This window comes from Lactuca serriola, chromosome 5 (genome assembly GCF_051521515.1).
Source record: "Lactuca serriola cultivar US96UC23 chromosome 5, Lser_US96UC23_V15, whole genome shotgun sequence".
Classification (NCBI taxonomy): Eukaryota; Viridiplantae; Streptophyta; class Magnoliopsida; order Asterales; family Asteraceae; genus Lactuca; species Lactuca serriola.
Genome location: NC_136412.1, coordinates 126,749,879 through 126,765,975, shown reverse-complemented (window position 1 = coordinate 126,765,975; position 16,097 = coordinate 126,749,879). Strand labels below are relative to the sequence as shown.

The window sequence follows — 16,097 nt, the reverse complement described above, 5'->3', positions numbered from 1 at the left end:
TATGAAAGATGGATCAATGTTAAGTTTATGGGTTATTATACTTTTGTCTATACCTATCATGTCCTCATGCTTCCATGCAAACGTCTTGATTCTAGCTTTGAGGATCCTATGAGAACTTTGGCTTCATGATCCTCAAGGTTCAGGGGCACATTTTTTATATCTTGTTCTCTTGTTTCCAAAACATCTTGTGCCACTACTTTATATGCTATGCTTGTCGTGGTATTGCCAAGGCTTTCATCAAAGTCTTGTAACATTCTTTGGACTCCTGTTGATCTCCTATGATCTTCACTGTCCCCCATAGGGTGGACATCTTTACGCATTGATGATAAGTCGATGGGACGGCCTTCATTTCGTGGATCCATGGTCTTCCTAGTATAACATTATAATAGGATAACGTATCAACTACACAAAAACATTGTATAGAGTTTACCACCTCTATATAGATAGGAAGCTTTATTTCACCGACAATGTGTTTGGTTTCGCCGTTGAATCTGATCAACACTGAGGATCTTCTAACTATTTCAGACTCCGGGATGTTCATTCTTTTTAAGGCGTCCATGAGTAAGATGTTGACTGAGGACCCTCCATCGATGAGGATCCTTCTGAAGAAATAGTTAGCGATGTAGAGAGTTATCACCAATCCGTCATGGTGAGGATCCTGGATGTCTTGTCTATCTGCTTCGTCGAAGGTGATCTCCTTATCGTTTTTGATTGAAGTGTTCTTCTGTGGTCCTTTTTCCTTCTCTATTTTGGATAACATGGCGTGCCTCTTTGCTACAGCATAAGAGGTACCACAAATGTCAGATCCTCCAGAGATCATATTGATTACCTTAGCGTCAGTAGGGGGGATCCTGATCAGTCGAGGATCTTCTGGAGATCCAGATCGTTCTCTTTGGATCTCTCCTTTCTTCTTCCAAGGATTTATTTGAGGTATCCTTTGCCTAGGAGGTAGCTTATCTCCTTCCTAAGAGTTATGCAATCCTCTGTGATGTGACCAAAGTCTTCATGGTATGCACACCATTTGGGCTTGTCTTTCCAAGCGGTGGATTTTTCTCCATTTCTTGGCCATCTTGCTTTGTCTCCAAGATCCTGCATAGAGAATATTATACCTGAAATATCCACAGAAAAGAAATAGTCAGTAATTTTAGGAAGATCTTCTTCCTCTCCCTCATCTTCAAGGGCATTAACCCTATGATGGTCAGGTTTGGAATATGGTTTTGACTTATAGCATCTTTGGGCCGAGGAGTCGGCCTTTCTATAGGGGTGATCATAAGAGCTTGGTGGGTTGCTCCTCTTTTGGATCTCCTTGTCTTCTTCGATCCTGATGAACCTTAGTGCTCTGCTTCTGACTTCTTCCATCCTCTTGCATGGACTCATTACGAGGTCTTCATAGAAGGGATAATCCTTCTTTAAGCCCATTTTAAAGGCTTCAACTGTAGTCGCCATGTCGATGTTAGGGATACTTAGAGCTTCCCTGCCAAATCTATTCACAAAAGTCCTAAGGGATTCCTTAGGATCCTAGACCACTCGACAGAGATCACCAATGATCTTTTCGAATGTTTTCCTACAAGAAAATTGATTGTTAAATAAATTAATCAAATAAGAAAACTATGTAATAGAAAAAGGAGGAACGTTAAGGAGCCATTTTAAGGCTGATCTCGTGAGGGTTGAACCGAAACCCTTGCACATGCAAGCTTTTTTTAAGTGAGTAGGAATGTGAATGACCTCCATCCCTTCCCTGTATTGTGCCACATGTTCCTCAGGATCTATAGTCCTGTCATAAGGCTTCATGTTGGGGGTCTGAAAGCGCTTTGGGACTTCGGTATCAGCTATCGCCATAACAAATCTGGAGATCCTGTGGCTTGTGGGGGATACTTTCAGTACAGGTTGAACTACTCCAGGCATGCTTGAGATCATCTGCCTTAATTGCTAAAGTTCTTTAGCCATGATCGGGCTTAAACCTGTATCAAGATCCATAGAGTTAGCGGGAAACATATTCTTATTGACAAGGTTACCAGGATCTTTTTTTTATTGGGAGTAACAAAGGTTTCGTTGGTATCTTGGTTCGTATGGTCTTGTTCTCTTGGAGTCGCGCCCCAGCCAAGAACAGAGGTCGGTATCAAGGATCCTATCTCACGGCGAATCGTTGAGGATCCCCTATTGTCAAAGTTCAGGATCTTGGGCTGTAAGATCGAGGGTGCTGCTTCCTGAGGCTTGTGGATTTATGTCCTCGTTCTCTCCATTTCCTTGAGAATTGACCCGTTATCCTCCTGTCACTGGGCGACTTGTTGTTCTAGTTTCTTCATCATAGCGAAGATTTCATTGTTGGAAATCAACAAAAGAGGATCTTGGAGTCCTTGGGTAACGATCGGAGAGGTGTTTTTCTTCGGTGCTTCTGAGGTTTTCTTAGGCGCTCCATCCGGAGGTGTTGGAAGGTTTTTGGAGGAAATGGGAGGAATTGAGGAAGAGGACAAGGTCGATTGTGTAGACATGATTTTTCAAAGGATTTTGAACACCACGGCCCTACAATGGGCACCAAATTGTTTTGGTCAAAAAATGAACAATCAATAATCAACCAAATTGTATGAGAGTCTGTGATGTTCAGGGTAGAATGAATATTAAATGATGATCAAAGTGACACGAGTGATTTACAAGGAATGCCCTTGATCCTTGCTAGGATCTCCAACATAAAACCTTGGGGGTGATAATGATCACCTGCCTTGATAGTTTTATTGATTGAAAATGTTGATTACAGAGATGTATGTATGAAAAGCAAGTACAAGTATCGTAGTTCTGCTAAGTGTCGTGTGTAGTGTGATGAATACAAGTGTTTCTTATAGTCTAAAGCTAATAACAAGAACTCCGAAAATTATGGGATCCTCAAAGATCAACTTATAGACGTTATTTGACTTGATCTCCTAGGTCTTTTGCATGGTCACTATGACTATTCGTTGAGAATAAGTATTTCGCTGACTATTTCTGCATATGTGAGAAAAACAACAAAGTGTATAACCGTTATAAACGATAGGAGAATAAACGATAATAGTCAGGATCCTAAAGTATTTTTGAGGATCCTTAATGTAATTATAAGATCCTAGCCCTAATAATATTGTGTATAATTTCCATGCATAAGGCAACTGTCTGTAATAGTGGAAGTTCCTAGCATGAGTTGTAGTATGTGAGCGTGAATGTTCTTTACTTATTCTATGGATTGGAGTGCTACTGTATGAATGATGCTTGCTTTTTGCTTTGTGGAACTCTTAAGTGATATGAGTTAGCTATTAATTGAATATGTTAAGTCACATGTGACAAAGGTTGACTAATCTCAGAGTGATGGATTTTAACCTATTGCACAACTCTTGTTTGAGTCCAACCGTTATAGGGATGAGTCTTTTACTCGAAGGATTATTTGAGCTTTTTTGCATGTGATTGTACTCAAGAGGTAGTTAACTGACATTATGGGAGTTCTTCAGCAACTGATGGCAGGGTGAGGTCGGAAACCTTGGAAGGCCTAGGAAGTGCTTTATTGGGTTTGGTTGCGTTGTTTAGCAAGCATTTGGAATATCAGTTTGAGAAGGTGACTTAGAGGATTCGGGATGATTCTTGAGGAAAGTATGGATAGGTGTGGAAGGTAGTATTGGGCCAGTTCTACTTAAAGCACAGGATCTATACTCGAATCGGGGAGAGTCTTGGAGAATCTAGGAAGCCTGTGGGACGAGGACTCTTGGGTATGTTTCAATCATTTGCATGATGTTTTTTTTATCGGTATGGTGATGACCACACTAGGAAGGGGTTCAGGTTCTGTTTCAGGCTCAGGAGCAGGTACTGAGCCGATTGATGAACGGATGCGAGTGCTCATCTCGTTGGAGATTACTCGTGGTATTTTGGAGCAGACTCATGTGATATTTGGTACCGTCAAGGAAGGGATTTTGGATATTTTATATGAGCGCCCGTGCGCATTCCATAATAAGATTACGTCTATTGTTGGAGCTCACACTCTTTCCTTCCGTGAGTTCCATACTTGTGGAGCTCCCAAGTTCTTTGGGGGAGGGACCCCATTGTCATTAGGAAATGGTTAGCAGACATGGCTAACACTTTCCGGACAAGTTTCTTCCCCTAGGGGTCAAAGGTCATATCTACATCATGTCTTCTAAAAGACAGAGCCCGAGATTGGTTGGAGGATGTAGACTTTGCTTTGGGAGGCAAAGCCCTGGAGACGATGATTTGGGTTGAGTTTGTGACTCGATTCAGGGTCGGGTTTGCACCATCTATGGAGGTGCAGTAGTTGGCGAGGGAGTTTTAGGATCTTCGCCAAACGACTGAGACTGTGGTAGTGATCACTGCCAAGTTTTGAGAAACGGCTTTGTTGGTTCCTCAGTTCACAGCAGACGAGGAGGCGAAGAAAGTGAGATATCATGACTTGCTGAGGGATGACATCAGGGAGTTTGTGAGTTTATCAAGGTGCGAGACCTTGAATGATATGATTTCTAGAGCCCGAGAGCGTAAGATTGATTTGGAGCATCTCAGGAAGAGGAAGCCTGAGCAGACTTAGAATTCAGTGGGTCAGGTAATGAGAACCAGGACTCAGGATTCATGTTCGAGAGGCCATCAGGTTCGGGTTCATTATGCAAAGTGTGTAGGGACCCACGAGGGTAGGTTAGGAACCCCAAAAACGAGGATTCAAGCATTTCGGTGTTAGTTAGGGGAGGCCAAAGTTTCAGCAGATGCTATTGCGAGCATGTTATCATTTGCTTTCTTCATGCTTATTATCAATATTTATATTGCTTTGGAATCTTGTATTTTTTTGGGTAAGCAATATCTTTGGTTTAGTTCTCTGTTATTGCCTGGGTTATATCTCAAGAATTGTTATATGCCATTTTGCATGCCAAGGGTCATTAGTGAGTCATATCTTGCTGAGCGGGTTTCAGTTTGTTTGGTTGTTGTTCCGGTTCTTTGATGGGGTCTATTCAGCGGTATCGTTTGGAAGGTCTATGGTCAGATTAGTTGGTTAGTTCTCCAATGAAGTTAGAGTTCAGTCGTGTTTGCATTTTGTTTAGGTAGGATCTACAGTCGTCTATGGAAGGATCTTTAGGTCCAATCTCTATTGTTGCTAGGGAAGTATCGGTAGCGAGAAGATGAAGGTGGCAACCACATGAGTTAGTTTGGTCATTGGAAGTGTCGTGGGAATTTTATTATCACATGGGCTGAAGATGGTTAGAATTCAGATATTCTTTTCAGGATGGGAAGTTGCAGTGAAGGTTCTTTGGTTCAGAGCAAGGGTTATGGTCTTTGTCACTAGTGTAAAGTACTTATGGATTGGTGAAATATCATGGGAATCGATTGGGGTTATCGCGCTTGATGAGATTTTGCGAAGTATTTATCTGGATTTCAAGAGTTGTGCGATGATCGGGATTGGCTAGTAATGGAATGCTAGTTCTTGGTAAGCTCAGGTAGTCGACAGTTCGAGTTATAATGGGGTAAGATGGGTTGAGAATCCATCAAATAATGAGGGTTGGAAGAGCTTTGATGAATCCAAGTGGGGGAGAATCATTCATATTTCCGAAGCTGAATCAGGTATGAAACTTGGGTGAGCTTCATATCCCAGTTGGGAGGGAAGATGACTCAAGTGGCCATCTGGATTGAAGCTTGTGAAAGATGGGAGTTCAGGAAACTTCCAACAGCTGGTGGGCATCTTCTTTGTGAGAGATAGAAGGCATGTGGATGGATCCAGGTTGAGGTTTGTGTTAGAGCCTCACTGCCTGTTCTTGTTTGATGAAGGATTTGGGGTTTGAAGCATGACCCAAACACTTGAGTAGGATTCAGTCGGATGCGGGTTCGACTCAGGATGATTGTGGTTGATATGGTAGAGTGTGGTAAGACCATGGGCGATGACCATGGCAGGATAGATGTGTTGTAAGACACTGGGTGAGACCGTGGGCGAGGCCCATGTGATTATGGCAATGCAAGTGAAACCTGGTAGAGACTGGTTAAGTCAAGGAAATGGATTATGGTTTAGTAGGATGATTATTTAGCCAGGGAGTAGCGTAGTGTGGTGCATAATGTCACACCCCCCAGCCGGCGGTGGAAACACCGAGCGGTGTAACTTCATTTTTGTATCATAGTTATCAAACATATATTCAACAGTACAAAAGAATTTTATAAACTACATACCTATCTTGATGATAGAAAGTTACATTATTCTTGTTTCCTAGTGATTATTAAGTAATATCCGAATGATCTCACACGTCTTAATATATATATATATATATATATATATATATATATATGTATGTATGTATGTATGTATGTATATGATCCATATGAAAGAGAGGATAATAGTAAAACTTCTCCTATTTGAGTAACATTCCAGCTTATCAAGTTCCTGAAAACACGTGCATTTTTAAAATACGTCAACATAAAGTTGGTGAGTCCACAGGTTTTGACTCTGAGTGAAAATAGTACTTTTTCCAAATTCAAAAGTATAAAATTATAGCTTGAATGTGTCATTATGACTCGTACTTATCTCTAACATATAGTATATATCCTAGGTATAATGGTTTACTTACTAAATAAGTAGTATACCTATAAGTTTCATATACTATGCATATAAGTGTTTGTAATCACATTCAAACGAAGGTTACTACGTATAAACCTTTATACTTAACAATAATACTTGTATATCGACAAAGCATAACGTTTATTGAGTATTATTGTGCTACCATGAGTCCATAATCGCGACTGTATGACTAGTTTCAAACCTCTGATTGATGCTACAAGTTTCGCACCTTAAGATAAATTTCACACGCTTCATCGACGTCGGATAACAATAAAATGAGCATGTTCGTCACCCGCCAAATGTTGGGTTGTAGCTAGCAACCACGTGTGGGGTTGTCAACCCGCATAGATATATACACAACTTCCTAGCTCGCACGGGATTAGTGGTCACAGGTCAGAGGATTTCCCTTAAGATTCCCAATCTTAGCTGATGAATACAATAGCTCATGTGGACTTTGTCGACTTCCCATAGTTCTAATAGCAAAAGCATATTCGTGTCTAAAGCCCTAAGTTACTAGACTTTGCTTTTAAACATTAGTCCTAATTTCATAATACTTAGGCAGTACAACAACTATAACTTGAAGTAAAAGCATGTTTTATCTTAACATAAAACCAATAATAACAACATACTTAACAATTAGTATATATAACTCCAAAGTATAACTCTGAGGCTATATCACACATAATATATATATATATATATATATATATATATATATATATATATATATATATATATAATTCCTGAGTATAACTCAGGGTCTATATTAGTAACAACATGCTAACAATTTTAAGATAGTTTTATAACTTCAAAATATCAGATATATTATAGGTATATATCATACAAAATAACTACATCCCGGTTGATATAACTATCTATATTGATACGAACATACTATCATATAAACATAGTATTAACTTGTATACAATATTTAGCATGTGTTTCCCCCAACGACATTAAACAGTGGGGCCATGAAACTCACCCTAGTAGCTTGATTTTATAGAATCCAACTCGAAACAGTTAGCGGTTCATGATCGTCGGGCTCAGGATGCGGAATGCCTTCAGCAAACGCGAGAGAGAAGAGAATTAGGTGTAAAAAGTGTTTGAAGGGTTTTGAGCATTCTAACACTCCTATGGTGTACATGCAACCCTAGATGCTTTGGATCTATGTTTTCTCTATTATACATGCATACATTCAATATTCCAAAGCATCATCCTAACCAGAATACAATGGAGTATAAACAACATGAAATACAAGTTAGATGACATACCTTTTAGTGTAGTTGAAACCTTGGACCTTTAAGAACTTAGTGCCACAAGTATTTCACCTCAAATGGAATAACACAACACCACTAACAAATGGAGGAACTTGAGAAGATGTCACTTGCACTCATAAAATCGGCTTGCCTTCTTGTGTTTCCACTCTCTTAGGTTTAGGTAACTGATGGGTTTTAGCCATAATAACATCTTATGTGCTCATGCAACCCTAATGCTTGGATCTAGGTTTCTCTATTGTACATGCAATTCATCCAAGACTTTAAACCCTAGTTCTAGTATACAATTAATCATATTAACATGTGAAAGGGTTTTAGATCTTACCTTGATTGTTATGTAGCAATAACAATCTCAAATCCTCCTTGTAATGACTTTAGAAAGCTTAGAGTCACAAATGTCATTCCTCTAATGGTTCACAAACACCAAGAGCAAGAGGATGAAGAATGAGAAGAGAAGAAGGCTGCCCAAAACGTGTAGAAACCCTAAGGATTCAGTTACCCACGTTTTTGGTGCCCAAGGGGTCCTTAAATAGTGAGGCTATTAGGGTTATCTAACAAGGAAACCCTAATTTGGATGCTTAAGCCCTAAGCAACCCATGGACTCCTTTCTTAACAAGCCTTGGACGATTTCTAATGAGTTTCCCCATAGAATTCTTCCACCCTTATATTATAAGGTAATCCATAGCCCAATTGCAATTATCTTATAATTACAATTCTAGTCTCTTAAGTTTAATTAATATCTTTTAGCCACAAACTTAATTCTTATTAATTCTTGACTAATATTAATTAAACAATATGATTTCTCCTTTAATATATTATTCTCATAATATATTAATAAATCATATTTAATCCTTTCTCTCCGTAATTCATCCTATCAAGTTGCTTTGGTGAAGGCAACCCAAAAGGACCATGCACCATCGGGTCAAGTACATACAAAAATAGTTATGGACTTAGACACTAATCCAACAGTCTCCCACTTGGATAAGTCTAATAACTATGCTGCCTATGACTTCAGATCCTGATCTGCAATCGTAGCTTTCCAAAGCCGCTGTCAACTATGATCTTATCAGATACGTGTGTCCTTTAGATAAGGGATCATATACTCCTCCATTCAAGATATCGTATAGATATAAGACATGAATTCTAATCATTCTCTCTATACTATTTCTCGACTTCCGATTTATGACGACTGACAATAGACTACAATTGAACACGTCAATTTAGTCTCGGCTTGGCCAAGTGCTTAGGTGCCATCACTAAGTCATCGAGAGGCCCAAAGATATCGCTTTTATCCTACTTTGGATAAAAAGAGCAGATAAACTTTGACTCAATGCTCGCTTGCAATTACTCACTGAATCACACACAACAATATGTTTTATAACACCAAGTTAGTGGTGCGTTTACATATTATCAATGTGCAATCAACTCGCAAGATACAACTCACACATCTCGGTTTCAAGAATATAAGATATTATCGGCTCACCAATCACTCGTGAAGTGATCCAAGTGAGCGTGGGTTTAATCCAATGCTTAAATCATATTCATAAGCACTCATGAACGTTGCAGCAAACATTTGCTTATGTCTAATACACTTTAGACAATCCACACCCCAATTCATGACAGTCTTCATTCATACCTACTTCCAACATATGAACGACTGTGGCCCGTTCGAATAATTTGACTGTTCTAAACCAACTCAATTATTCAGGAAGTCAAAACATGTAAAGTGAAACACAAGAATAATACTAATCCTATATGGTCCCAAACCCTTGAGTATAAATAAAACCCCTTTTATTTATCACCATATCGCTTACTCATTATTTGTTGTTTCGGGTAATCAACTTCTTACTTGAATTATAACTACACTTGTCCCATGCTCTTAGCATGCACACAATGCTAACCAATGGTCCTTGCTTTGTGAGATAGATCAAATGAACACATTTCCAATCATACTCATTTCACAGCTCCCAATCTTTTTTTACAAGTGTAAGAATATCAAATTCTTGCCACTTATAGAATATGCTAGATTCTAACATTTTATGCAATGATCCTTTCGTAATGTCATAACACAAAAGTCACAATGACTATTGTCAATGAAATTACAAAGTTCTCTATGATTGTTACAATACAATTCCATAGACGTGATGTCTCTTACTCAAAGTACATTCCTTTGAACATCCTTTTGCATAAAATTTCTAATCTAGACATAGACTTTCAATATCCAACTCCCAATATGGAAACCTTTCCATACTTACCATATGACAACTCATTCTCAATAGAATCTTATCTATTCATAATAATGTCGATATGGTCCATCCAATACCATACTTCCAACTTCTCACAAGTGACCAATCTGGATCGAGCTTTGGATCGTCCTTTGATAGTTGTTTAATTATCTTAGTCAAGACCGATTCTTGTCGTTTTTCCCTCTTAATGCGCTAGACATTTGGAAAATTTTTAGAATGGTCAAATATTATAGCATTTGCAATCGATCCTATAACTGAAGGGTATGGGACACGATGCATAATGTCTTACATAAAGATTTGATACTTTATCAATCTTCTGCCATAATATTTTATGTGCTATGTTCTCACAATTCGAACTATGAAGAGGAATGCCATAATCACAATCGAAATTTAAGAACGCACTATGTATCCTTGACAAAAATTATTAACATTCCACAATCTAAGCCTTTAGATTTGAAATGAAGCATAATATTCTCTCCCTTAATTATAGAAAAACAACTATTCAACCCTTACAACTTTTCAAAGTATGACTCTTGTTTTCTATAATTAATATTGCTAACTTGCAATACCTGCCTTAATAATAATACAAGCATAACATTTATGCTCCCACTATCACGATGATTATTATAAACATAACACTTATGCTCCCACTAGTTTTGACATGTATTCAGAAACAGCTTAACTTTCAGAAAAACAATAGCTATTGAATTTCTTAAGTCCATGTTTCTAATACCTAATGCTTTGATCATCCTTTATCTAAGCTTATACACCTTTGCATTAGATAGCTCATATGTGTGTCTAAACAATTAAGACTAATTGCCAAATCTCACAATTCGAATCATCGAAAGGGATACCGTAACCATAATCGGATTTGAGAATGTGATTTTCACAATCACTATCTTCTTAAAATCTCTCTTAGTGAAAGTATTTCCTCACAGTCATTTTCATGAAGGAGGGAATCTTATGACACTTAGATTTTAATGGTGTATTTGTTCCTATCCATGTGAATTTGTCAAAACCAAAGTTTGCGACAAATCCAAACTCATATGGACCGAACTTTCTCAATCTTGATTTCTTGCCTTATGGTAACACCAGTGCCCACCATGTCTTCCAAGTAGTTAAGCGGCTCACCCTTTCCTATCAATGTACTTTCCATTGATCAAGGTGCCTGCCTTTTATGCGTTCAAATGAGAACTCATAGAACTCACATGCATAATTGACTCGATTGGAACGGCACATAAACAATATAGTGTCAACACGATTGGTTGTAAACCTCAACTCGTGTGCTAGCGATGATCGATAAGGTTTATTCTTGATTAGTTCTTGAAACTTTTTAAGATCATTAAGACTCCCACTAATTCCTTGACATATAAGATTCTTTTGTTAATAAACATTTCTTGACAAACCAATATTCAAGAGTTAATGTAGTTTTTATCAAGACAACATTTTACAAAATTGGTCCTAGTTGGTCTTTGTCTTATCCAAGACATCACAACTTACCAATTCCAAATGTCCAAGAATAAGAAAAACCTTTTTCTAAATTCTACATTTGATGAATGTTATAAACCTTCTTAAGACTTGTCACTCAATGCCACAATCTTAGCACTAAGACTTGTTATTGGAACGAAGTATGATTGACTTTTTGATTTAACCATTTCTTCAATTCTTGATTCCTCTTCTCAGACATACAATTGCACTAAGACTTACCTAGAGGATTAATTGAGATATGGTTCTTAATCATTAAGACTTATCATAAAACATAATAAAAGGTACTCTCCTTTCTTCTTAGAATAGAGAAACTTTTATCTTTCTGTCTACTTGATTCTTCTTATTCGTTCTGCTATTGATTTAAACTTTTTCAATCAATTCAAAATTACACTTAACCTTATAAGTATAATCATATATACTAAACCTTTAGTAAATCATGACGAATATCTTTGTTACTCTTGTGGTGGATTTGATCAACATACAACTTTGTGTACTTGATCTCCTAGTCTTTCACTTGACATTTTGTCGATGAATTAGTCTAATTTCCAAATATGAAATTTCTCATTCATCGTGCAACCAAGTAGCATGATTCCAAGTTTCTGTCCAATTGAAACTTGGGTGATGAGAAACTCTCCCTATTTGGTAAATTCTCGACATTTCCACAAACAACATAATCACATCCGCTCGTTGTAGAAATATACGAACATCAATTTTTCATAACGATTTCATTGCAAGGAAATAAATAAATGAGTCAAACCAAAATTTATTTTATTCATAAAAGCAGCGGAAAACATTTGTCCTTACAATGCAAAATCAACTGAAAAACTATGTAGTCCAATATTCTTAACAACTCTATCATAACTTTCTAAGCTCAAAATCTAATCTTCAAGTCCATGCGATCGAGATCCATTTCTTTGTGATTAGACTCATCTTGCTCTTTCATTAAGCTTCCTCTCTTTTCACTGATCCTGCAAAACATGCAAATGCAATCTTATCACATTATGTATTAAGAATCAACGAATAGGAACTTAATGGAGTTAGATAGTTGATTTTACCTGAAGCACAACCATACTCTTTGACTCTCCCATCTTCTGGACTCTTCAGGCTCTTAGGGCAGACTTGTATCCAACGCCCTTTCACTTGGCAGCAAATGCAGGTCGGTTCTCCTAGAACGTCCTTGGAAGCATGGTTGGCTGACTTTCCCAACAAATATGCTTCATTGCCTTTCCAAATCATTTCTGATTCAGTAGCAATGAGCATGTAAGTTAAGTCAATGAGGCTTACGTCATGATCCATCATACAATACTTTCTTTTGAACTCATAATATGATTCAGGGAGTGACTGCATAACCCAGTCCACAGCCAACTTATCAGGGAATGACGCACCTAACATTATCAACCTATCGATGTGTGATTTCATTCCCAGAACGTGGGCACACACGGGTTTACCATCTCCATGTTTCATTTCCAATAGGGCTTTAGTGACATTGAACCTTTCAATTCTTCGATCTTGTGGGTTAGGGAGAATAATTGGAGGAGGTGGAGGAAGTGAAGCATGATCTCTTGTTCCTCGATTGAATCGTGGAATATCATCTTCATGTGGAATGCCTGTTCCACGGGATTTGGGAAGACCATAGTTGTCGTACTTTGACATCTACAAAACGGGAGAAAACAAATTCAAGTTAGTTGATTGATTGAGTCCTTAATAAATCACCCAAATGAGATATTAAGGCTAGGACCCAACACAGTATTCTACAACTCGGGAGAGGGATGCCATAACCCAAATTGCAGAACATTTGAAGGTAAGTGAATGACGATTCACTAATTTTCCACCATGAAAGACGAAAAACAGATTAAGTTTTAAATGTATTGAAAATTCCTAGATCCTTTGAGATTCATTGAACCTTTCAATGGCATGTTTAAATCTCGATATGCCCCTCTAGATTGTGACTAGGATAACGAGGATCACAAAGCGGGTGTGAATAACCATGCAAACTTACATGGTGCCCCCACATGTTACAATCATCTATTCGATGTGCCGGTTAACCACACACGCTCCACTGAACTATGACAAACATTGAGTCACCCTTTGCTACCTTTGCTTAGAACCATTTAGTGTGCCCGTTAACCACACACGCTCCACTAACGTCTTCGCAAGGGCACAAAGTGTAATTTCATGGAATTGCATCAATTCACTTTTGCCTAAAGTAACTAAGATTGGGAATTTGTAAAACATTTAGTTACTTTTGTACTTCATTATACTTATAATGGAAGGTTTCTGTCCTATCCTACCCGTTTGGCTAACGACCCTCCACTAGTCAAGAGTGCGGTGGGTAAGAGTGGATACCCATTCAATCGCCCTTTTATAGGCAATTTCCTTAAACACCCCTTATAGACCAGCTTCGTGAATGAGGCCTACTAACGGTAAGACTGACTTTTTACTCATACATATATATAATGTTAGACTTTTAATGTTATATATAGTATAGGGTGCATTTTACACTTTTTAAAATACTAGGTGGTCAATTTTAACAATTATACTTTTAATTCGATTAAATTGTGAAACAAAACTTTATGGATTTATTAAACCTCCTTTAATTATACACTTTAATTAATTAATAAAACCATAAGGGTGTGATTTGAACTATTCAAAACAATACTAGGGTTTTTAGAATTTAACATTCCTAAATTAAACTTTTAATCAACTTTTAAATTCCAAAAACTTGAGGGCAAGTTTTGAAACATTTCAAAACATAAGGATCAAATAGCAAATAACTCAAATTAAACAATTAATCTAATTATTATCTAATTTGACCTAAAATCAATTTCTTGCAAGATAAGTTACCCAATTAATACAAATAATCAATCTTTAATCATATAAGGAAGTTATTATCTAATCAATTGGTAATTATATTTTGTTTAATCAAGGATCCACTCAAAATATGATTAAAATTCGAATTTTAATGACCCATAATAGTTAAGGCAAGTATCTTTGAGTAAAACAGCAAGATATCCCGAAACTGCCTCCTTCTGACGCTCGAACTCGCCGAGTTCCTCTATGGACTCGCCGAGTAGGAGCCAACTCGCCGAGTCCACATTGGAACTCGCCGAGTTCACCAGGCAGGGGGGCCAAAAATCGATTTTACAGCTTGAACAAACATACAAGGCATCAATACAATAGAAACCAATCAAGGCTCTGATACCACTGATGGGTTTTAGCCTTAATAACATCTTATGTGCTCATGCAACCCTAATGCTTAGATCTAGGTTTCTCTATTGTACATGCAATTCATCCAAGACTTTAAACCCTAGTTCTAGTATACAATTAATCATATTAACATTTGAAAGGGTTTTAGATCTTACCTTGATTGTTATGTAGCAATAACAATCTCAAATCCTCCTTGTAATGACTTTAGAAATCTTACAATCACAAATGTCACTCCTCTAATGGTTCACAAACACCAAGAGCAAGAGGATGAAGAATGAGAAGAGAAGAAGGCTTCCCAAAACGTGTAGAAACCCTAAGGATTCAGTTACCCACGTTTTTGGTGCCCAAGGGGTCCTTAAATAGTGAGGCTATTAGGGTTATCTAACAAGGAAACCCTAATTTGGATGCTTAAGCCCTAAGCAACCCATGGACTCCTTTCTTAACAAGCCTTGGACGATTTCTATTGGGTTTCCCCATAGAATTCGTCCACCCTTATATTATAAGGTAATCCATAGCCCAATTGCAATTATCTTATAATTACAATTCCAGTCCCTTAAGTTTAATTAATCTCTTTTAGCCACAAACTTAATTCTTATTAATTCTTGACTAATATTAATTAAACAATATGATTTCTCCTTTAATATATTATTCTCATAATATATTAATAAATCATATTTAATCCTTTCTCTCCATAATTCATCCTATCAAGTTGCTTTGGTGAAGGCAATCCAAAAGGACCATGCACCATCGGGTCAAGTACATACCAAAATAGTTATGGACTTAGACACTAATCCAACAGTCTCCCACTTGGATAAGTCTAATAACTATTCTGCCTATGACTTCATATCCTGATCTGCAATCGTAGCTTTCCAAAGCCGCTGTCAACTATGATCTTATCAGATATGTGTGTCCTTTAGATAAGGGATCATATACTCCTCCATTCTAGATATCGTATAGATATAAGACATGAATTCTAATCATTCTCTCTATACTATTTCCCGACTTCCGATTTATGACGACTGACAACAGACTACAATTGAACACATCAATTTAGTCCCGGCTTGGCCAAGCGCTTAGGTGCCATCACTAAGTCATCGAGAGGCCCAAAGATATCGCTTTTATCCTACTTTGGATAAACGGAACTGATAAACTTTGACTCAATGCCAATTTCATGAGCTATAGGGGTTCTTATATAGTGTGGCAAACTAGGGTTACACCATGTAAGCCCTAATTACTTTCCATATCCCTCATGCTCCATGGGTTAAAACCTCCATGTAGTATCCATGGGTCACTACATGGGTTTAGCCCAACATGAAGAACTATGGA

General features: G+C 37.6%; 1 protein-coding gene across 1 annotated transcript; it reads right to left on the bottom strand.

Annotated features, from left to right (window-relative positions):
• Nucleotides 1–205: 205 nt before the first annotated feature.
• Nucleotides 206–820, bottom strand: LOC145049788 (uncharacterized). The gene has a single exon (XM_078998146.1). The coding sequence runs from the start codon at nucleotides 818–820 to the stop codon at nucleotides 206–208; it is 615 nt and encodes a 204-aa protein (XP_078854272.1).
• Nucleotides 821–16,097: the final 15,277 nt, after the last annotated feature.

Coding starts and splice junctions, on each gene's coding strand:
- LOC145049788 (XM_078998146.1), bottom strand. CDS start 820: ATGATCTCTGGAGGATCTGACATTTGTGGTACCTCTTATGCTGTAGCA.